Here is an 18,561-nt window from a genome sequence, read left to right as displayed (position 1 = left end):
TGAAACGGGCTCTCACAGTTTATAGGCGGCGTAGACGGACCTTTGCCTGGACATGGGAACTTAGGCCTTAATCTGCTGTTGCTATTATTAGCTCGATTTTCGTTTATACATCCGTAGTGTGTAGGTTAAGGTGAAATAAAAGAGTTTCTATTGTAAACTTGCTTCACTACAAGGAACAAGGAATTGCCGGTATCATGACCCCGACATTCGGCACAACTCTAATACTGCATAACTCAATTTGCAGCCCTTGAGTTTATATATTCAGAGCCCTGCAATGAGATCAGCACATAGTCTCATTTGATTAAATATATAGGAAAACAACGGACGAATCTATTTGGTTCTTTCTCAAACATAGTGAAAAGTGGGAATTTCCAGGAGAATGCGTAGCGGGATACACTGAGGTCTTCTACATCGATGGTTTCACAAGCCGGGAAACTGGAAGCTGAACGCTTCAGGTATGAAAGGTTTTGTGGTACTGGTAACGTTTCTTGTCTTCTATTTGTAGTTAAGTCTAAAATTGATAGACCAGTAGCTTACTCCAAACTACAGTTTTATTTTATTGTGTATATATATTTCGGGAGCAACTTACTCCCTTCATCAGGGAATGGAGGGAGAAGTTGCGAAATATATACACACAATAAAATAAAATTGTAGTTTGGAGTAAGCTACTGGTCTATCAATTTTGGTAACGTTTATCCATTTAGTTTGTCAGAGCATTTACTTTAGTATGATACTGACTTTCAAAGTCTTAGAATGCACGCAATTTGCAAAAAAGTAAAAACTTTAACCTATTATAACTTTGTTACTAAAAGCGCGGTTTCTACCAAAGTTGGCAGTATCATGCTCTCTGGTAAATAGCCTATATTACTGCAAAAGGTAATGATTGTAGGATAAATTTAAGAGGCTTCCCAGACAATTTATAAAAAATATACTAAACTATACTAATAAACATGGTTATCTACTGTTATTAACTTTAGTTAAACCGGTATTGGTATGGTACCATGTGCATGGGCCATCATATTTTCTTTCACATAATTGCGTCCGGTAGCTTCTGAAAACGAGTGGTTTAAGTAACTGACCCTTTTGCGGAACCCCGCACTCCTCACCTCTACAACCAATGTCAAAACTAATATCCCCCAGGATACCTGGTTACTGTGGTATAGAAGGAAATTAAATCTCGGTCGCTTTAGTAAAACAAGGTTCAAAGAGTGGCAGCAGCATTGATGGTCCAATCAAAAACTGGGAAGAAGCTTGCCATAATGGCAGATGGCAAAGCCTTAATGCAGCTAAACGAATCAAACTGAATAAACATCCTGCTAAGTTGATCCTCTTGAAAATCAGGAAGACTTGCAGAAGTATTGTGGGCATTGTAATTGGTCACTAGCTGGACATTTGTTCAGACTTGAGATTGAACAAGATGAGCTGCGTCCATCCTATAATGCAGAAGCCGGGAACCACGGAACAATTTCTATGCGATTCTAATGTGGTGTTAATGTGCTGAAGAAAAAGAAGACTTGGCAAACCCTGCTTGAGATGGAGCTATGGCGTAGGCCAAGCCGCGAGGATTTTTCCTAAAGCCGAATTAAAGAGGCAGGGGTTGTCCGACTGTTTGAAACTGTTCAGTATTAGGGTTTGACCAGTCAAGGTATTTTCACTTCATACCGAGACTGATCCCGTCATCAGTGTTTCCTTTCGAGAAACTTGTTTTCCTGGGATTCCAAACTAAAGTATGACTTTACACAGAACATTGCGACCAACACTGGCCTATGCTTGTTTGAAGACAATGAATATTTGGTAGATGTCTACAACTTCCAGCTCTTCTTAAGCACATATTTCACGATGAAGAACTGATCTGCAGTCGAGTCTCAAGCTTTGCGTGGCGTTTTTCTCGAAGTAACACTGAATCGCACTGGCAGTTAACGCATATTTACCTGCCACCTTTTTTAGGTTTTGTATGAAGGACCTTACTTAAATCGGTGTAGTACCTCTTTGTACATCACACGCACTTTTCTCAGAAACGGATTCACCTATTGATACGAAATTCGCTTGGGAAAGTAAGAACTGTGAACTGTGACATCTTTCTAAATTTAGTTTAAAGGAGGCTCCCCATACATGCGAAAGGAGGTATACATCTTTTTTCATTAAATATAAACTTTTGGTATACCAATTGGGAGGTCTTGATTAGTACTGATTTGATACACAAAGTCACACAAGGCCTTGGAAAGTTATCATTCCGTCCACAAACCCATTCTCAGAACCTATCAAAGCTCCGGAATACCCTCCATACCAACATTTGCTAAAATAACGATAATAATAGTAGCTATATTACTATATTTCTCAGTCTCAGTATCCCATCTATCACTGTAAATAGAAGAAGTTCAACAGTCCCTCAAACTAAGGACTTCGCTGATGTTAACCCCTTCTTTCTTCTTTTTCCAGAGCAGGCAGATGCAGTCAAAGTAGTCGAAGTTTTTGGAGAATGATGTCATAGTCTATTAAACTTTTCCATATCCGAGACACTTTGCTTCCTTTTTACCTTTTTCCTATTCAAGTCGATTTCAGATCTCCTTGAAAAAAAGTTACTGAAATCCTTCTAACGATATAGACAAAAGGATTGGGCCGCAGAACCCACCCTAAGAAATGACTTGAAATGAAAACAACTCCTCAAAACAAAATCCAGGAGACATACATACAACATACATACATGCTTCACTGTCGATTTGTGTGCTGCTTTTCATTCTTCAAGATTTACAACAATTGTTGTAAAAAACTTTCCCTTTGCTGATAGCTTTTAATTTCTTTGTCTCAATTATAAATGAGACAATTGTTCGCAATTGTTTGAAGATGCGAAGCATATTTTCTCTTATAGATATGTACATAAATATGGTACATAGAAGATAGATTGGAAATTCCTAGAAGTACTGTGAGTAGAGTTTGGTATATTTTGCACACTTCGGTGTGGTTATCTGAATTAATGATTCTTAAAACTCTTCAGATATCGAGCCCCAATATGAGACTGGTAACTAACCCAACTGGTGTAGACTCCACTAATCAACGCCAATTTTTAAGGTATCGTGAAGAGTTAACACACCGAGCACAACCTTATGTTCCATCTACCGTACAGTGCGACAAATTAACTGCTACGCTTAGCGTAAAATTGAATCTTCTTTCCTCACGATTTTCCATTGGATGAATGGAAATACGCAACGATAATTTCCCCAAAGCTATTAGAAATGGAGTTTTGGAGGGGCCCGTAAACATGAAAAATGTACGAATTTTCTCCCATTTCTGCAGAAATGTAGTCAATCTTTCTTGAAACAATAATAAAATGAGATCATTCTATGAAAGTTTATTCAGATACATTTGCGTTTTCATCGCGAAAAAATGCAGTTGTTGAAAATAATGTCGTTGAAGGGTTTAATAATTTTCGCGATATTAATGAGTATATCAAGTGCCGAGTATTATGTGAACAATAGTCGAAAGTTCAATTATTTAAGGGGTGAATTTCCGTCGTTTAAGCGACAATCGCGGTTTATATCATTTCAAACGTTGGATGATGATTTGAAAGTAATTGCTCAATTAACTGATAATTTTTGGCACAGATATAATTTCATCCCTTCCGCTATGTCATTCAGCTTGCGATGGAGTTTGTGGTCCCCTTTCTTAGTATCCCAGCGAAAAAGAGCGTGGACGAGACATCAAACACGGCGCAAGTATTAACAAATTCTAATTTCAAATCGATTTTTGATGCTGTGATATTTTGTGATTTTGTATGCACGTTTAGGGGTACTTGAACATCAACTTAGCGGCCCTGGTTATCACAGGAATAACAGTCATAGCCGGTGTGTCAACAGCATCCGCACTTACGCATTTAGCTCAAATGGCAACTGGTAAAAGGAAAGCTCAGCGAAGTGAAGATATTTTCAGCGACATCAGTTCATTTGCGTTGGGATACAGAGGATTAGATGGTGAAAAAGCGGGTGAGTGATATATATAGATAGAATATGTTCATCTATTATTGTATGAATTCCACATGTAATCCGCCAGGATTCTTATATTTAACTATAACAAGGTAAGGTTTTAAGTGACGCGCTCGCACCGATTTCTTATCATCATCATCAACGGCGTAACAACCGGTATCCGGTCTAAGCCTGCCTTAATAAGGAACCCCAGACATCCCGGTTTTGCGTCGAGGTCCACAAATTCGATATCCCTAAAAGCTGTCTGACGTCCTGATCAACGCCATCGCTCCATCTCCGGCAGGGTCTGCCTCGTCTTCTTTTTCTACCATAGATATTGCCCTCTTAGACTTTCCGGACTGGGTCATCCTCATCCATACGGATTAAGTTACCCGCCCACCGTAACATATTGAGCCGAATTTTATCCACAATCTGACGGTCATGGTATCGTTATGTAGGCTACGGAATCGCCCATCCTCATGTAGGGGGTCAAAAATTCTTCGGAGGATTCTTCTCTCGATCGCGGCCAAGAGTTCGCAATTCTTCTTGCTATGAACCCAAGCCTCCGAGGAATACATGAGGACTGGCAAGATCATTGTCTTGTACAGTAAGAACTTTAATCCTATGGTGAGACGTTTTGAGCGTGCGCGGATCGTGCGCGGATTTCATCATCGTAGCTCTTATCGGTTGTGATTTTCGACCCTAGATAGGAGAAATTATCAACGGTCTCAAAGTTGCAGTCTCCTATCTTCATTCTTCCCATTTGACCAATGCGGTTTGATGTTGGTTGGTTGGATTTCGGTGTTGACGTTGTGACCATATACTTTGTCTTACCTTCATTTATGTGCAGCCCAAGATCTCGCGCCAATTGCCGCCTGCTAGATCTGGATGAAGGCAGTTCTCGGGTGGTTCTTCCCATGATGTCGAAATCGTCAGCATAGGCCAGTAGTTGGGTGGACTTAAAGAGGATCGTACCTCTTTCATTTACCTCAGCATCACGGATCACTTTCTCCAAGGCCGGGTTAAAGAGGACTCATGATAGGGCGTCCCCTTGTCGTAGACCGTTGTTGATGTTGAATGGTCTTGAGAGTGACCCTGCTGTTTTTATCTGGCTTCGCACATTGGTCGGGGTCAGCCTAGTCAGTCGTGTCAATTTCGTCGGGATACCGAATTATCTTATAGCCGTGTACAATTTTACCCTGGCTATGCTATCATAGGCGGCTTTAAAGTCGATGAAAAGCTTGTGCAACTGATGTCCATATTCCAACAGTTTTTCCATCGCTTGCCGCAGAGATTGCTGATATGCGTGAAGTTAAGCCTCTTTGGTATGAGCCAATGATGTTCTGGGCGTATGGGGGTATCCGGCCTAGCAAGATAGCGGAGAATATCTTATAGACGATACTCAGCAACGTGATACCTCTATTATTGCTGCACTGTGTGATAGCTCCCTTTTTATGTATGAGACAGATAATGCCTTGTTGTCAATCGTCAGGCATTGATTCGCTGTCCCATACCTTCCTTTTTCCTTCTGTGAAGTCGCTTTTACGTTCGACAGAGTTCGTGATAAGTCTCTGCCCGTACCCGCGTTTTTTGAGAATGCAACATTACGCGGTATTCTGCATTCCTCCGTTCCATTGCGAGCTTATATTCATCGTCAAACCAGCCGTTCCGACTTTTTTGCGGCGGGGGCCAAGTATGTTTGTAGCCGTATCAATGATAACGTTCTTCAGGTGGTTCTGAAGATTATTTGTTGATCCTTCATCTCCAGTTCCTCTGTTAACTGCGGTTATTGCGGCATCCACTGCCCTCTTATAGGTGTTCCGGAGGGCTGTGTTATGGATGGCTTCAGTGTTAACTCTCACCTGATTGTCAGATGGGATTCTGAGTGGTGTTGGTATGCGAGCTCGGAGCACCATGCCAACGAGATAGCGATCCGAGTCTATATTGGCCCAAAGCTTAGAGGTGGCGGCGTTCGATCAACACGGTCCCTGTCCAACGCATCTCCTGTAACGCTGTTACATCAGCCCTATATTGGGGCATGGTATCGGCTAGCTGCTCAGCAGTTTCTCTATTTACAGGGAGCGCACATTCCATGAGAAAATGCGCAAATCGTTATTCCGTTGTCGTTGCCGGATTCGTCGTTGTGTAATCCGTCGAGTCCGACGCTCCTGTTGTGGCTTCGTAACAAGTTGTTTTCCGTGTAGGGTTGTCAGCCCTCCCCAACCCCCAACCTGGAGGACCAGTTGGTACAATTTGTCCCGTTTTTAGGAGCGGGAGACTCACCTTCATCATTCTCCGTCTGCAGCTTTTCGTTAAGAAAGAGCTCCCAGCGGTCACCACGTGGAGGTGGAGATAGGGTTTGGTAGTTGAGCTGTTGGTGTTGGTTCAACAGGCATTTCCCAGATTTTATGCTCCATCGTGGGTATGATTTTTCCACGTTTCGCCCTGGAACCTATACTACCCTTTCAAGAAGAGATATCGGCGTTGCCCAACGACATATGGTGTCCCTGCTCTATTATATGTCTAGCAACCACGCACCTTATGTGTGGGCTATTCTTATTTTTTTGACCTTATGTGTGCGTTATTTTTATTTTTTGCAGATTTGGACTCCTTTAAGTGTTCTAACATCCTGGTGTGGACTAGCCGTTTTGTTTGCCCTATGTAAATCTTGTCGCAGTCTGGGCAGGAGATCTTATAAATGCCGCTGTTTTCCAGACACTCTTTTTTGTCCTTGACTGATTGTAACCGGGTCCTAAGTAGGCATCGTCTGCTGGTCGAGATGACCAGCCACGTTTATGTAGCCGCCTTGTTCTGCGTCCGGCCCGAGTAGCTTGGTGTTATCCATTGCCTAGGTTCTGTGTTCACCACCTGGAAGAGTGTTGAAAGTTGCTTTCTTTAGGTCTGGCGTAGTTTCTTTTTGATCCGATTTTCTCTGAGGTTCCTGTTGTATCCGCTTTGCTTGGCTGTTTCCAGGATATAATTCATTTCATTATTTCTTCTCTCCTCATTGTGACCATCCTATGAATCATAAAATTGTATGCCGCCATCTTATGGTGGAAATCGTGATTTGAGATTTGTGATGGTGGTGATGGTTGTATCTGTCTGGGTCGGTTTCCTTTAGATATCGAATTCAAAATCCCTTCTTTCCCGGAGTATTTTTAAGTCTAGGAACGGTATCTCCCCTTCCTTTTCGATCTCCATGGTGAAATCGATGTTCCTGTGTGCCCGGTTGAGTTTCTCGGAGATCGTTCTGCTTCTTCTCTTTTGATAATTGCTAATACATCATCCACGTATTTGATCCAGAATCTCGGGAGTGTCCCAGCTTCCTCGAGTTCATCCTCCAGGTTTTCTATAAATACCTCGCATAACAGCAGTGAGAGGGGGTTTCCCATTGCGGCCCCGGAGTTTATTTTATAAAATTTATTCCTGAATGTGAAATGGGATTCACTCATGCACGTCAAGACCAGTTTCTTATACAATTTAGCCTTCTTCCTCCATTCGAATGACTTTTCGCGTGTCGTGATCCATTCCTCGAACAAGTATAGAGTTTACTTCATCGGTACGCTTGGGAACAGCGCAATTACGTCGAAGGATACTAATATTTCAACACTTTCTATCCCCCCGGCCTCGTTGAGTCTGGCAATGACTTCTCTGCTGTTTTCCACTGCTCGTTTTCCTATTTCTAGGCCTAACCTTTTGATTTCTTCCAAGAGCCACTTCGCAATATTTTGGGTCGGTGAATTCGTTGCTGCAATTATCTCTCCGACCTCGTTGCCTTCTTTATGTATTTAGGGGAGGCATTTGATTCTGGGCAGAGATGGATTAGACATTCTCAATTCGGCTGCTTTCTTAATAATGGGCTTGCATTCAGCCAGCGTCTTTTCCACTCTTTTAACGGAGTCTGGCAGAGGGTCCTTCCTGATGACGTGAAGATCTGTTACCCAACAGGACTATATCCAGCGAAAGCCCATTTTAGCATCCTTCTTTACACATATGGAGTCCGTTCGTCCTAAACTCAACATAAAATGATGTTATTTACTGCATACGTAAGAGTTCATAGTTCCGCCGAATTCCGTATCGATATTTCGGATGGTTTCTGAGTAAATTACAGCACCAATAATGACCCTCCGGCTAGTGTTGTCCCCTGAGTTAGTAAAACAAGTTTGAAGCCAGAATATGGACACCTCAGTTATGAAACGTTTTGTGTATTTCTTATATAAAAACACGTAGATACATGACAATTCCACCTGTACTTAGCTTATGAATGGTGAGCTACATCCATTTGGTATGTCAGGCTATTCGCTTTAATATCATACTGGTTTGTTAATAATGGTGAGATTTTCACTAAAGTTCTCAATTTTGTGTTCTACCCTGTGTCCGATATTACTGCTTACTTTTGTACATTTAGAGTAGGGAAGGATGTTTTTTTGACAGCCGTCTGGCAACAATTACATGCTTAAATTTCCTATGACCTGCAAAGTTTGCTGAAATCATGGCATCAGTTTGATAATCTGGCATTCAAATGTTCGTTTATGTACTCCAGCATTATTTGGTTACTTTTGATAGTTAGATCTAGGACCCATACAACTTGGAGAGCTACATCAAATAGTTGTCATCCAATCCATTTAAGTTAGCCGAAAATAACAACAGGATGCATAATTAAGGTTTTATGTAAAACAAAACCTTATTAAAATCGGTTCACTGTATGTCTGTCTGTCTGTTTTTTTGTTTTTGGTTGGGGAAAATCCATCATGGAAATGCATCTGGAATCTAGGACACGCATGCCGAACTCTTACTAACTAAAACCTCCCATATTTGCTCCACACTCTTCCCACGGGACCACCGTTCCGGTATTGCTTCCAGCCCCGCAAGGATCTTAACTGTTCCCTCTAAACGAGCTACTACCGCTTTGCGTAGCGTTAATTGCAGTAGCTTCCCTTCTATGTCTCCGCTGTACTTCTGCTGCTTTTAGTTGCTGGTGGATCCGTTTCACCATTGCGACTACCGCGTCCCATGTTGTATTTGCTTGCACCATATACCTTATCAAATTTTCCACCGTTAAACGGGTATTTAGCTCTGTTTCAAGCTTTCTCCTTGAGCCTTTAAATCTGGGGCAGGCGAAGACAACGTGTTCTGAATTTTCTGCTGTACCTTCACACGTAGGACAATCCGGCGATTCATCTAGAGCGAACCTATAGAGGTAACTCCTGTATCCGCAGTGTCCCGTTCTGTCTGTCTGTCCGTCACACGCATTTTTTCTCGGAGACGGTTATAGCGATTGACACCAAATTTGGTAGAAAGTTGGGAACTGTGAACACTCACGCATATAGTGAGTTACATCCTTTTACGTCCCCATACCTGCAAAAGGAGGGTGTACATTTTTTTATCAAATATAGTCATGTGGGGTATCAAATGAAAGGTCTCGGTTAGTACTTTCCGAAATCGGTCTTAGTTTTGACATTTATTAGAAAGATGGGGAGTGCGAGGGGTTGCAAATGATCATCTCTTTAAGGGGGCCATTCTCAGAAACTACCCAACCAAAGAATCTGGAAAAAATTAGGAATCAGTGCCTGAGCTCTGAAATACCTTTCACACCGACACCTGTTCAAATAAAGGCAATAATGGTAAATCACTATATTTTCTAGTAATTGGCTGCGAAACCCCCCTTAAGTTCATCCTAGCACCAGTTATGTGGGCTATAATACAGAGCATGATCTTATCAAGTTTGTTTGAAATCGCACTATTACTAACAAACCTATAATACGTTAAAGTTGTTAATTCTTCTTCAAGACTATGAATGTCAATCTCACCCGAAAGTGGATACACACACGATATATATGCATATATTACTTGCTACGTACTAAGAAATACACAAAACCTTTCGTACCTGAAGCGTCCAGCCTCCGGTTTCCTGACTTATTTTATATTTCACACCACATCATTGTAGTTCCATTTACAGATTTTGCCAAGAAGATGGCGTATAGCATGTAGCTCCTAGGTCCTACTAATGTTTATTCATTATTTTTTGTTTTAATCTTTAAAATATGCCCTCTGACTTCTAAGATACTTTTTACCATTTCAGAAGCACCTCTTAGCGACATCGTATCCAATGTTGAGGCGATTTTTCGTGATTATGGTGTAGATTTGACCTCATGCATACAAAAAACAATTTGCCTGCTGGTTCAGGAGTCAACGAAAAATGTGGGGACCGGCAAAGGAACAAGTTCCAATAAAATCATTGACGGCTTAACTAGGTAAGAATATCCAACAATATTTGAACTCATTTAGTTTGAGTAACTTTCTTTTTTGGAAAATTTATTTCAGCACAAACTGGTTGCTTAGCTTCATATCAGGAACAGCCATAAAGGAAGCAATCGATATAGGAAGGAGCAGCTATGACTGTCAATTCAAGTACATGTTGTGTAACTGGACTGAAGAGGACATAAAGGAATTTATAGACTCAATGTAAAGGCTCCATTCAATCAATAAAGGCTCCTACAGATTGCAAGATTTTTAGGAGCTTTACGTAAAGGAGGCCCTTGTTAAAATCAGTTTACTCTAAGTCTGTTGGTGGTCCGCACTCTCTCGGAAATGGTTGACCGTCTTGACGTATGAAACAAGCGAAGAGAGATATAAAATGTGGTTATGTGGAATATTAAATAAGGAACCTTGGTTAGTGTTTTGTGGTCTTAGTTTATTGTTCAGTAGCGAAATTAGGAAGTAAGAGACTAAAATGTGCAACTTGAATTGAGACAGAACTGATTCTCCAAAAATACCTAATCAAAAAAACCTAAAAACAAACGATTGTGTGAATTATCACCATATAAAATTTGGACCTACAGGTTATTCCGTTCCATATCGATGTCTTCTTAATCAAAACTTACTTCCCATTAAGTTCATTCTAGAAAAATTTACTCAAATCCTGCTGTTACTAGGAAGCTTGAGGTAGATAAAACATCTCATTCTTTTTGTGAATTTGCTACATCATAAGACATAATGTGACATCAATGCCGATAATCTGACATATGTACCCAAAAAAACTTTTGTTATCTATAAACTAGTGGAAAATTACTTTAGAACCTTAGTCAATTCAATAAATAAAATTAGTTTTAAAAACGAAATCCTCTTTCGTTGATTAAAGTTAAGCGTTGTTGGCAAAAGTAAGTAATTCCCTTGGCGACATTTAAGCTTGCCTCCAATTTAGCTTTTTTTTTTTTAATTATTCTGAACTTATTTGCTAAACAGTGTTAAATCCAAAGGTTACGTTCATACATTCTGTTAGCAATAAAAGATCAAATAACCGACCTCTAAAGCGGCTAAAAGGAAAGTTCACCATCATTATATCGCCTAAATCACTTGCAGCTGGAAACATAATACGTTATCCATACTTTTTTTATCAATTATAAACTAAAGAGGATCTTCCAGCTGAACTCACCACGGCATGGTAAATAATCGTGGCCAAAGCGATAAAAACTAAATTTTGATCATGGCGATCCAACCAGGAACGCCTGAGTCTATACTCAGATTATCCATATATTCCAATATGGGAGCCAATCCAATTCGATCCAGTCATTAGCAGACTAGTCAAAACCGACCCCTTTTGTTAGAACTCCAACTAACATTAGGCCCAATGGCTGCCACCTGGAAATAAGCATCTACCACTGACAAAACAACGCCAACTGACAGGCAACCTTTGAAGCAAACGCCAAATGGTGCACAATGACCCTCCAGTTGTACTAAAGTTAACGTGAGAGGGTCGTCTGCAGCATCTGCTACTAAGGAAAAACTGAAGCATAGCGTACCTATCACGAACCCAAATCATCAACCCAAATGGCAAGAAGAAGAGTATAAGGTCGATTATACAATAATCATAAAGGTGCCTTAGCGGGGTACTAACTCGCTCGACGTTAAAGTTGATAATTTTCAAAGAACGTAGCCAACAAGCGGTCATCCCACATTTACAAAGAGGAAGGTAGACATAAATCAATAAAGAAATGGAAAACTATCTACGTAAAATATACTCCCCAGGCAATATAAAAAATCGCAGCTCAGATCCACTTAACACACACAGCCTTCAACCCAGAAACTGGAATTTGGCAAGTTAGATAGTGTCACATGAGCGAATTAAATGAGCACTCTGCCCAGATACCATCATTCCTGCGCTAGTAACAGAGGAAAGTGGCTCCCTATTTTTTCGGAAATAACGTCGATATGGTTGGCACAAGCTTATATTCTAATTACCTGGGGTGAGGTGATATTTATTCCTAAAGACGATAGATAAAGAAGATAGACCACTTTACTCGAACGCAAAACCCACTTTCTACTGAAAGGACGGGGGAGATTAGCAACGCTCTTTCACTGAAGGCAGTTTCCTTACCAGGAAACCAAACTTACCGGTAATCTATTCCACAACCTTACGACAAAAAATTGAGAAGCGGTATTTGAAAAGGTATCCGCCTTAGACGCATTCAGCAAGTTCGCAGGCATATTATGTGACCGCATAAGTTCAACTCTGCACATAACCCACAATTGGTGCCTCACGATTAACGCTAGGAAGACTAGACTAGTTTTGTATGTATACTAGGACCGTTGATAGGACAGCTAAAGCTACTCACATTATCAGCAATGGAAATCCCCCTAGTACAAAGGTATCTCGGCCCCAAGCTAACATGAACAGGCATTGTCTCGTGCCCTAGGGTTAACTTTGCTAACAGTAGGAACACTGATTCAAAGTATCAGCCGCCCAAGTATTCCTAGTGCGATCAAAACTTCGCCCGCGTCAGCATTCGAAGCTATCCTAAATCTACTTCGAATGATTCAGAAATAAAACGGAAGCAGTATATGGCGATAATGATACCATTAGCGCAAGGAGCGGCTCTCAAATGTACTATTAAACATCCCCTGGAAATCTCTGAGCCCGGTGAAAGGACAGTGAGTCCTTGAATGTTTTACATGGGTACCTGTCGTGGAGACTTAATCTCACGGTTTTCTTAAGACACGGATTGATTTTGTGACCGCAATCAGAGCCCCGCTGTGACAAGCAACAACGGTACCAGTCTATACCAAGTGCATGGCTTAGTATTCATACTGGTGGATGTAAGACCTAAATAAAAATCTCTATCGAACTAAGGAATACGGCACCCATGTAGAAACGCAACACCACGCCGAGGCTCGAAGGTCTCTTCTCGCTGGAGCATAACTGCAATGCCCATGAAGTTCCCACTAGGGGGCCAACCGCAAACAACCAAGCTGTACTCACGTACAACGGCAGTTGACTCGAAATATGAGAGTCCAGGGGCTATCCCGGTTCCCATGGTACCAGTATACCCCTGGTGAGGTTTCGTGACCAAATTGCCACTTCAGATGAGTCCCCGTGCAGACTCCGGTCTGATCGCCCTGATTAGGCCTTTGGAGCGTTCGCCTACTGCATCACGGCTGGCAAGCCAAAGTGAGTATAGCGTCTTCCGGTGCATCCACAATGGAGATTCTCCTCGGCCAATTGGTTTTAGTTCAGCCGACGCCCAGTCTTCCTCACCGCCATCTCTGAGCACCCGGTGGAAGGGTAGAAATTTGTGGGCCATCTGGAAATTTCGAAACTTTACTGCTACCAAAACATAACATTGTATCGAAAGGGGACTCAACTCACGCTGAAAACCTCTGGCTATCGAAAGCGGGCAGTGATTGGTTTATGGAATGTACGCACGCTTCTCAACAACGATATCGAGGGTCCCAAGAAAGCTCGCTCCCGACAATTCGAGCGAGAATTCCAATCATATAAGCTGGACATTTTGGCTCTACACGTAGTAAGATGGTGGCACCCTGAAGAATGTCCTCTCCCTCTTGCTAATGGTAGTGCGCTTTTGTACCCTGGAAAGCCAAGTAGGAGCGTTGTCGGATTTTTAATGGCGATTACCATTCAAGTACGAGGGTGGTAGCTGTTGGACAACCCTCGTAGCAGCCAGTTCCGGGCAGGATTCTGACTGCAAGATTTCGATCCAGGTTAAGGAGCATCACAATTATTAAGTGTTATGCACCATCGGAGATTTCCGATATAGTGGAGAAGGATGCTTTTACGAGCAATTATACGCAAATCAAGAACGGTTTTCTAAAGGTGACATTGTGATCGTGATGAATGGGTTCAGACACCTTGCTCGGATATGTGATGGAGAAACACGGTCTTGGCGACTATTATGATGATGGTGGGAAGCTGTGCATTTCTGCAAATTCCACCGCCTCGTTGGTGGCACATTGTTCGAACACAAAGTTTGCATCAGGTCAATTGGATTTGAACTGGCTGATACCATACGGTCAACTAGATCGACCACTTCGCAATCAGCAGTGGATTTAAGAGTTGTCTTCTGGGTATGACTCACGAGAGAAGTGCTGACATAGGCCTCAAGAGGGACTACCAGAGTTAGGGAGCCGCAACCTCCCAAGTTCTGAGCGCAAGACCTTCTCTAGCTGACCATCTATGGAAGAGAATTGAAGCTACAATAATCAACCAGCCTTATCGGAATAATAAGAGCGATGCCTAGACTGTAGATGTAACTGGCAAGATGGCAATATGGGCTTGTGAAAATCAAGCCGTTCAAGAAGTGATGGAGTTTCCAGAAGTTGGATTCGTCAGGGCGAAAATAGATGGTATCTACATATATAGTTGTTACGCTCCAAGGAATGCTAAGTATGCTAGTCATAGCGACCACCAGGGAATTTTCCTGCAGATCGAATATGGGCCATTCGGTGATATGCGCTCCCGCGGAGTTGAAAACCAGGGCTGGTCCGAGAAAAAGTTTGAATAGGATGCATTCATAGAGATGCTATTGGGAGGCCACAATCACAGTGGTTCGACTATAGAAAAGGCAGAGCAAATGATGGGACGCATAACGAGAGCATGAGACGCTGCTATGCCGTGGCGGCGAGTCCTCGCAAAAACGAACTCAAATTATTGGTGAAATAAAGAGATCGCGGAGTTGCGGGATGCATGTTTTCGAGTTAGAATGATCTGTCAACGATCTAGAGGAAAACCGGACTTCGACGAGAAACGGCAAGTATATGTGAACCTTTGAGGTAGGCTTAAGCAGGTTATACGGACCAGCAAGCGAGAATGGTCCAAGGAACTTTTCGCAGAAGCAGACCAAAGCCCCTGGGGAACAACATATAGGGTAGTTACGAAGAAGATCAAATGGCGAACACCACAACTGACCTGCCCGCATCCTCTGCTGGATATTGTGATTGCGTTGTTCCCCCCGGATCAAAGGGAGCGCACGCATTCGACGTTTACACCATACCTACGGTAACAGAGGAGGAGCTTGCGCTAATTTGCCAGAGAATTAGTGATAACAAAGCAATATAACTCCCAATAGAACTCTTAAACTCGTTGTTATCAGCGTATTTGAAACATGCATGATAGAAGGAGTTTTCCCCGATCGATGGAAGAGGCAAAAACTGATTGTGCTCCCGAAGCCGAATAAGCACCCAGGACACCCATCACCCGATTTGCCTCATCGACACGGTAGGAAACATCATTGAATATAAGGATGGACTATCGGAGCGGGAATTTGAATTTCGACAAGCCCATTCAACGATCGACGCTATAGACCTTGTTTTGAAGGTCGAGACGAGATGTTGTGTTGTGCCGTGGTGACGTTGGAAGTCAAAAATGCGTTCAATTCCGCTATTTGAGAGTGGATAAAAAGCTCGCTGGCTAAAACCGGTGTCCCTAGTTATTTGACTAAGCTCCTCGACTACCTTTCGGAAAGAGCACTTTGGTTCGACGCGGATGGGGGATAAAAGCAGAGCAGCGTTACTGCAGGAGTACCTCAGGGCTCAGTGTTGGGTTCTTTCCTGTGGAATCTCATATACAATGGGGTCCTAGTCCTTTCCGTGCCAAAGGAGGAGACGATAATCGGTTTCGCAGATGATCTACCTGTGATTGTCATCGCAAATTAACCAGAAGACGTTGAAGTGTACGCTAACGAAACCATTAGCGCCATATAAGCATGGCTGGAGACGGTTCAGCTTGACCTTGCGGAACAAAGGACAGAGGTGGTGATTACCCATAATACGAAGAGGAATATGGTTAATATTCGTGTTGGTGGCAACATCATCACTAGGGGTGATAACTGACGCTAAAATCAATTTCAAGGGACACCTGGACTATGCCTCTGAGAAAGCGGCAAATATAAGCGTATCATTAGCGCCGATGATGCCTAACATTGGAGGAGATACAATCGCAGATTACATGTGGCCGGAGTCGTTCACTCCAAACGTGGCACTAGTTTGGGAGGAAGCACTAGCGTGTGAGAGTAATCGGAGGAGGGTAAATATGACTTACCGCTTAGTGACACTAAGGGTGTGCAGCGCCTTCAGACCAATATCAGGCGACGCAGCATATGTTATCGCGGAAATGATTCCGACAGACATTCTGGCAAGTGAGACACGCTGCCTGTACGAAAATACCGAAAGGCGGCAAGGCGAGAGTCTCTGGAGAAGTGGCAGTAACAGTGGAATGGCTCGCAGAGAGGTTGCTGAACTCACATTTTGATTCCCCGTATTGAACAGTGGATCCAGCGCGACACAGCGAGCTTAACTACCATCTGACACAATTCCTGTCAGAACACGGTGGTTACAGGGAGTATCTGCACCAATTCAGGTTGAATGATTCTTCCTTGACGACCCGAAGCATGTTATGTTCCAGTGTCCCCGATTCCTTCCAGAGAGGAGGAGTCCCTGAAAATTAGCCTAAGCCTGCAGAACATCGTCGGAGAAATGTTGAGGTCGGAGGGAAACTGGTGTACGGTGAACGGACGGAGCGCACAAAGAGGACGCGAAGAATGGGAGGTTTGGTTGCTTAAAGCGCAGTCCACGTCACGAAGTAATGCTTTGCGGCGGTTCCGCGGGGAAGAAAGGAAGAGAAACTTCAGCCCGTCCTTCGTTTGGTGGACATTTTTAACTATCTAAGTAAGTAAAAATGAGTACATCATATCCGTCTAGATTTACCCACTTCGCAACCATTCCCATTTAGGTTTTTGTGTTTGAAAAATTGGTATCCTTTATCGAACTATTAAAAACATAACTTAAATACCATCTCCAAACATAAGTGTTTCCCTCTGTCCGATTTATATAAATCAATAAGTTGTGAGAATGAATCTTAATGGCCCATGAAATTACATATTCCAGAAAGGTCGACAGAAGCAAGTGACTGTGAAATTGCAGTTATCTTCCGTCACAACCTTGATGATACAGAAAACAAATTTTCCACGCAGATTGTCAGTCGCGAAGTTAATTGAACGCACAATCTTCGCGTACCCAAAACAAAGTACTGCCAAAAGATAATATTATCTTATGAACGCAACAATCAAATGTGCAGAGAAGCGGTTCTCGCAATATTTGCAACCATTCAATAGTGGCACTTTGGCAATATTACGCAAAAGTTACATTCACCTATTGGAAGGGTAATTCCCACACCTCACCGGCACCCAGCACCTTTTAGTGACACCTTGGATTAAACTGCAACAGTTTAGATAATCGCAAATTCAGATAACGCAGACGTTTGATTTTAGTAAGATGTTAGTGATAAATAAGATTGTGAATTTGATTTTCCTATCCGCTGTAATTAATAGCGGAAATTTTAAGTGCAGTGGTCAATGCATCTCAGCTAATAACAGTCGGTCGGTAGAATCAAGGCGGGGTGATTACAGATCTGCCTTAGATAAGTTGCCGGGAGTGTTCAAGTTCAAAGTGCAGGACAGCATTTCGCAAGTAAAAGATTTCGAATAACAATCACTTTGGATAATTGTGAAAAAGAAAATTGTTTTAAAGGTAAATTTGCACTTTTCCGTGCCGTTTTTTAAAGTGCCAGTAAAAGGAGCCACAGATACCGCAGGCAAATTTTTCAGGGTAAGGTATATTCTTGGGTGTGAAAACGCAGTAGCCAAGAGCCACGATTGTATCTTTTTCATATATTTCCTCAATTTTTAGGGAATTCGCAAAGCGAACAATGCAGTTTTGGTCCTCTCGGGAGTTACAGTCCTTTTCGGACTAGGCATTGCATTCTTCCTCACTAGTCTAGAACCCTTTTCATTGAGCAAAACAATAGAAAAGCTCAACAATATAAACTCGTTTAAGGGCCTGGAAAACGATATCGCCGGTAAACAGTGTTTTAAAAATCCCATATATTCACCCCGCTTGTTCAACATTTCTCATATTTCCTTGCATCATTTCACGCACATCCGCAGGAGCGTCCTACGAACATATGATTTTATACTTTCTACAAAATCAAGAGCATATAAATTCAGGATCCTGTCTCAAAAACATAGCTTGCCAATTAGTAAAACAATCAATGGTGAAAGTCAGCAAGGGGCAAGGTTCAAATGTCAGTAAATTAATTGACGGATTGACAAGGTAACTAAGAAAAGTCTACTCAGTATTTTCAAATGAAAATCTTTTTCATTTCAGCAATCGTTGGCTTATGTCCTTCCTTTCAGGAACCGTTATAAGCAAAGCCATTGCAGTTGGTAGAAGCAGAACTGATTGCAACCAGCATTACAATTTATGTAGGGGCCTGGACGCTTATTTCACTCAGGTAATAAATAAGATTTGA

The 18,561-nt window shown here is 42.2% G+C and overlaps 2 protein-coding genes across 2 annotated transcripts; both read left to right on the top strand.

Annotated features, from left to right (window-relative positions):
• The first annotated feature begins 3,376 nt into the window (after window positions 1-3,376).
• LOC119658260 lies at window positions 3,377-10,614 on the top strand. The gene is made up of 5 exons (XM_038065552.1): window positions 3,377-3,567; window positions 3,636-3,713; window positions 3,785-3,980; window positions 10,042-10,213; window positions 10,284-10,614. The coding sequence occupies exons 1-5, from the start codon at window positions 3,385-3,387 to the stop codon at window positions 10,426-10,428; spliced, it is 774 nt and encodes a 257-aa protein (XP_037921480.1). The 5' UTR covers window positions 3,377-3,384; the 3' UTR covers window positions 10,429-10,614.
• A 6,740-nt stretch (window positions 10,615-17,354) lies between these two features.
• On the top strand, window positions 17,355-18,561 carry LOC119657024. The gene is made up of 5 exons (XM_038063773.1): window positions 17,355-17,720; window positions 17,781-17,858; window positions 17,940-18,108; window positions 18,197-18,362; window positions 18,417-18,561. Exons 1-5 carry the CDS (start codon window positions 17,526-17,528, stop codon window positions 18,559-18,561), a joined length of 753 nt encoding a protein of 250 aa, XP_037919701.1. The 5' UTR covers window positions 17,355-17,525.

The sequence above is a fragment of the Hermetia illucens genome, chromosome 5 (assembly GCF_905115235.1).
Source record: "Hermetia illucens chromosome 5, iHerIll2.2.curated.20191125, whole genome shotgun sequence".
In the NCBI taxonomy this organism is placed as follows: Eukaryota; Metazoa; Arthropoda; class Insecta; order Diptera; family Stratiomyidae; genus Hermetia; species Hermetia illucens.
The sequence above is the reverse complement of the archived record's forward strand: the minus strand, read 5'-3'. Positions and strand labels throughout refer to the sequence as shown.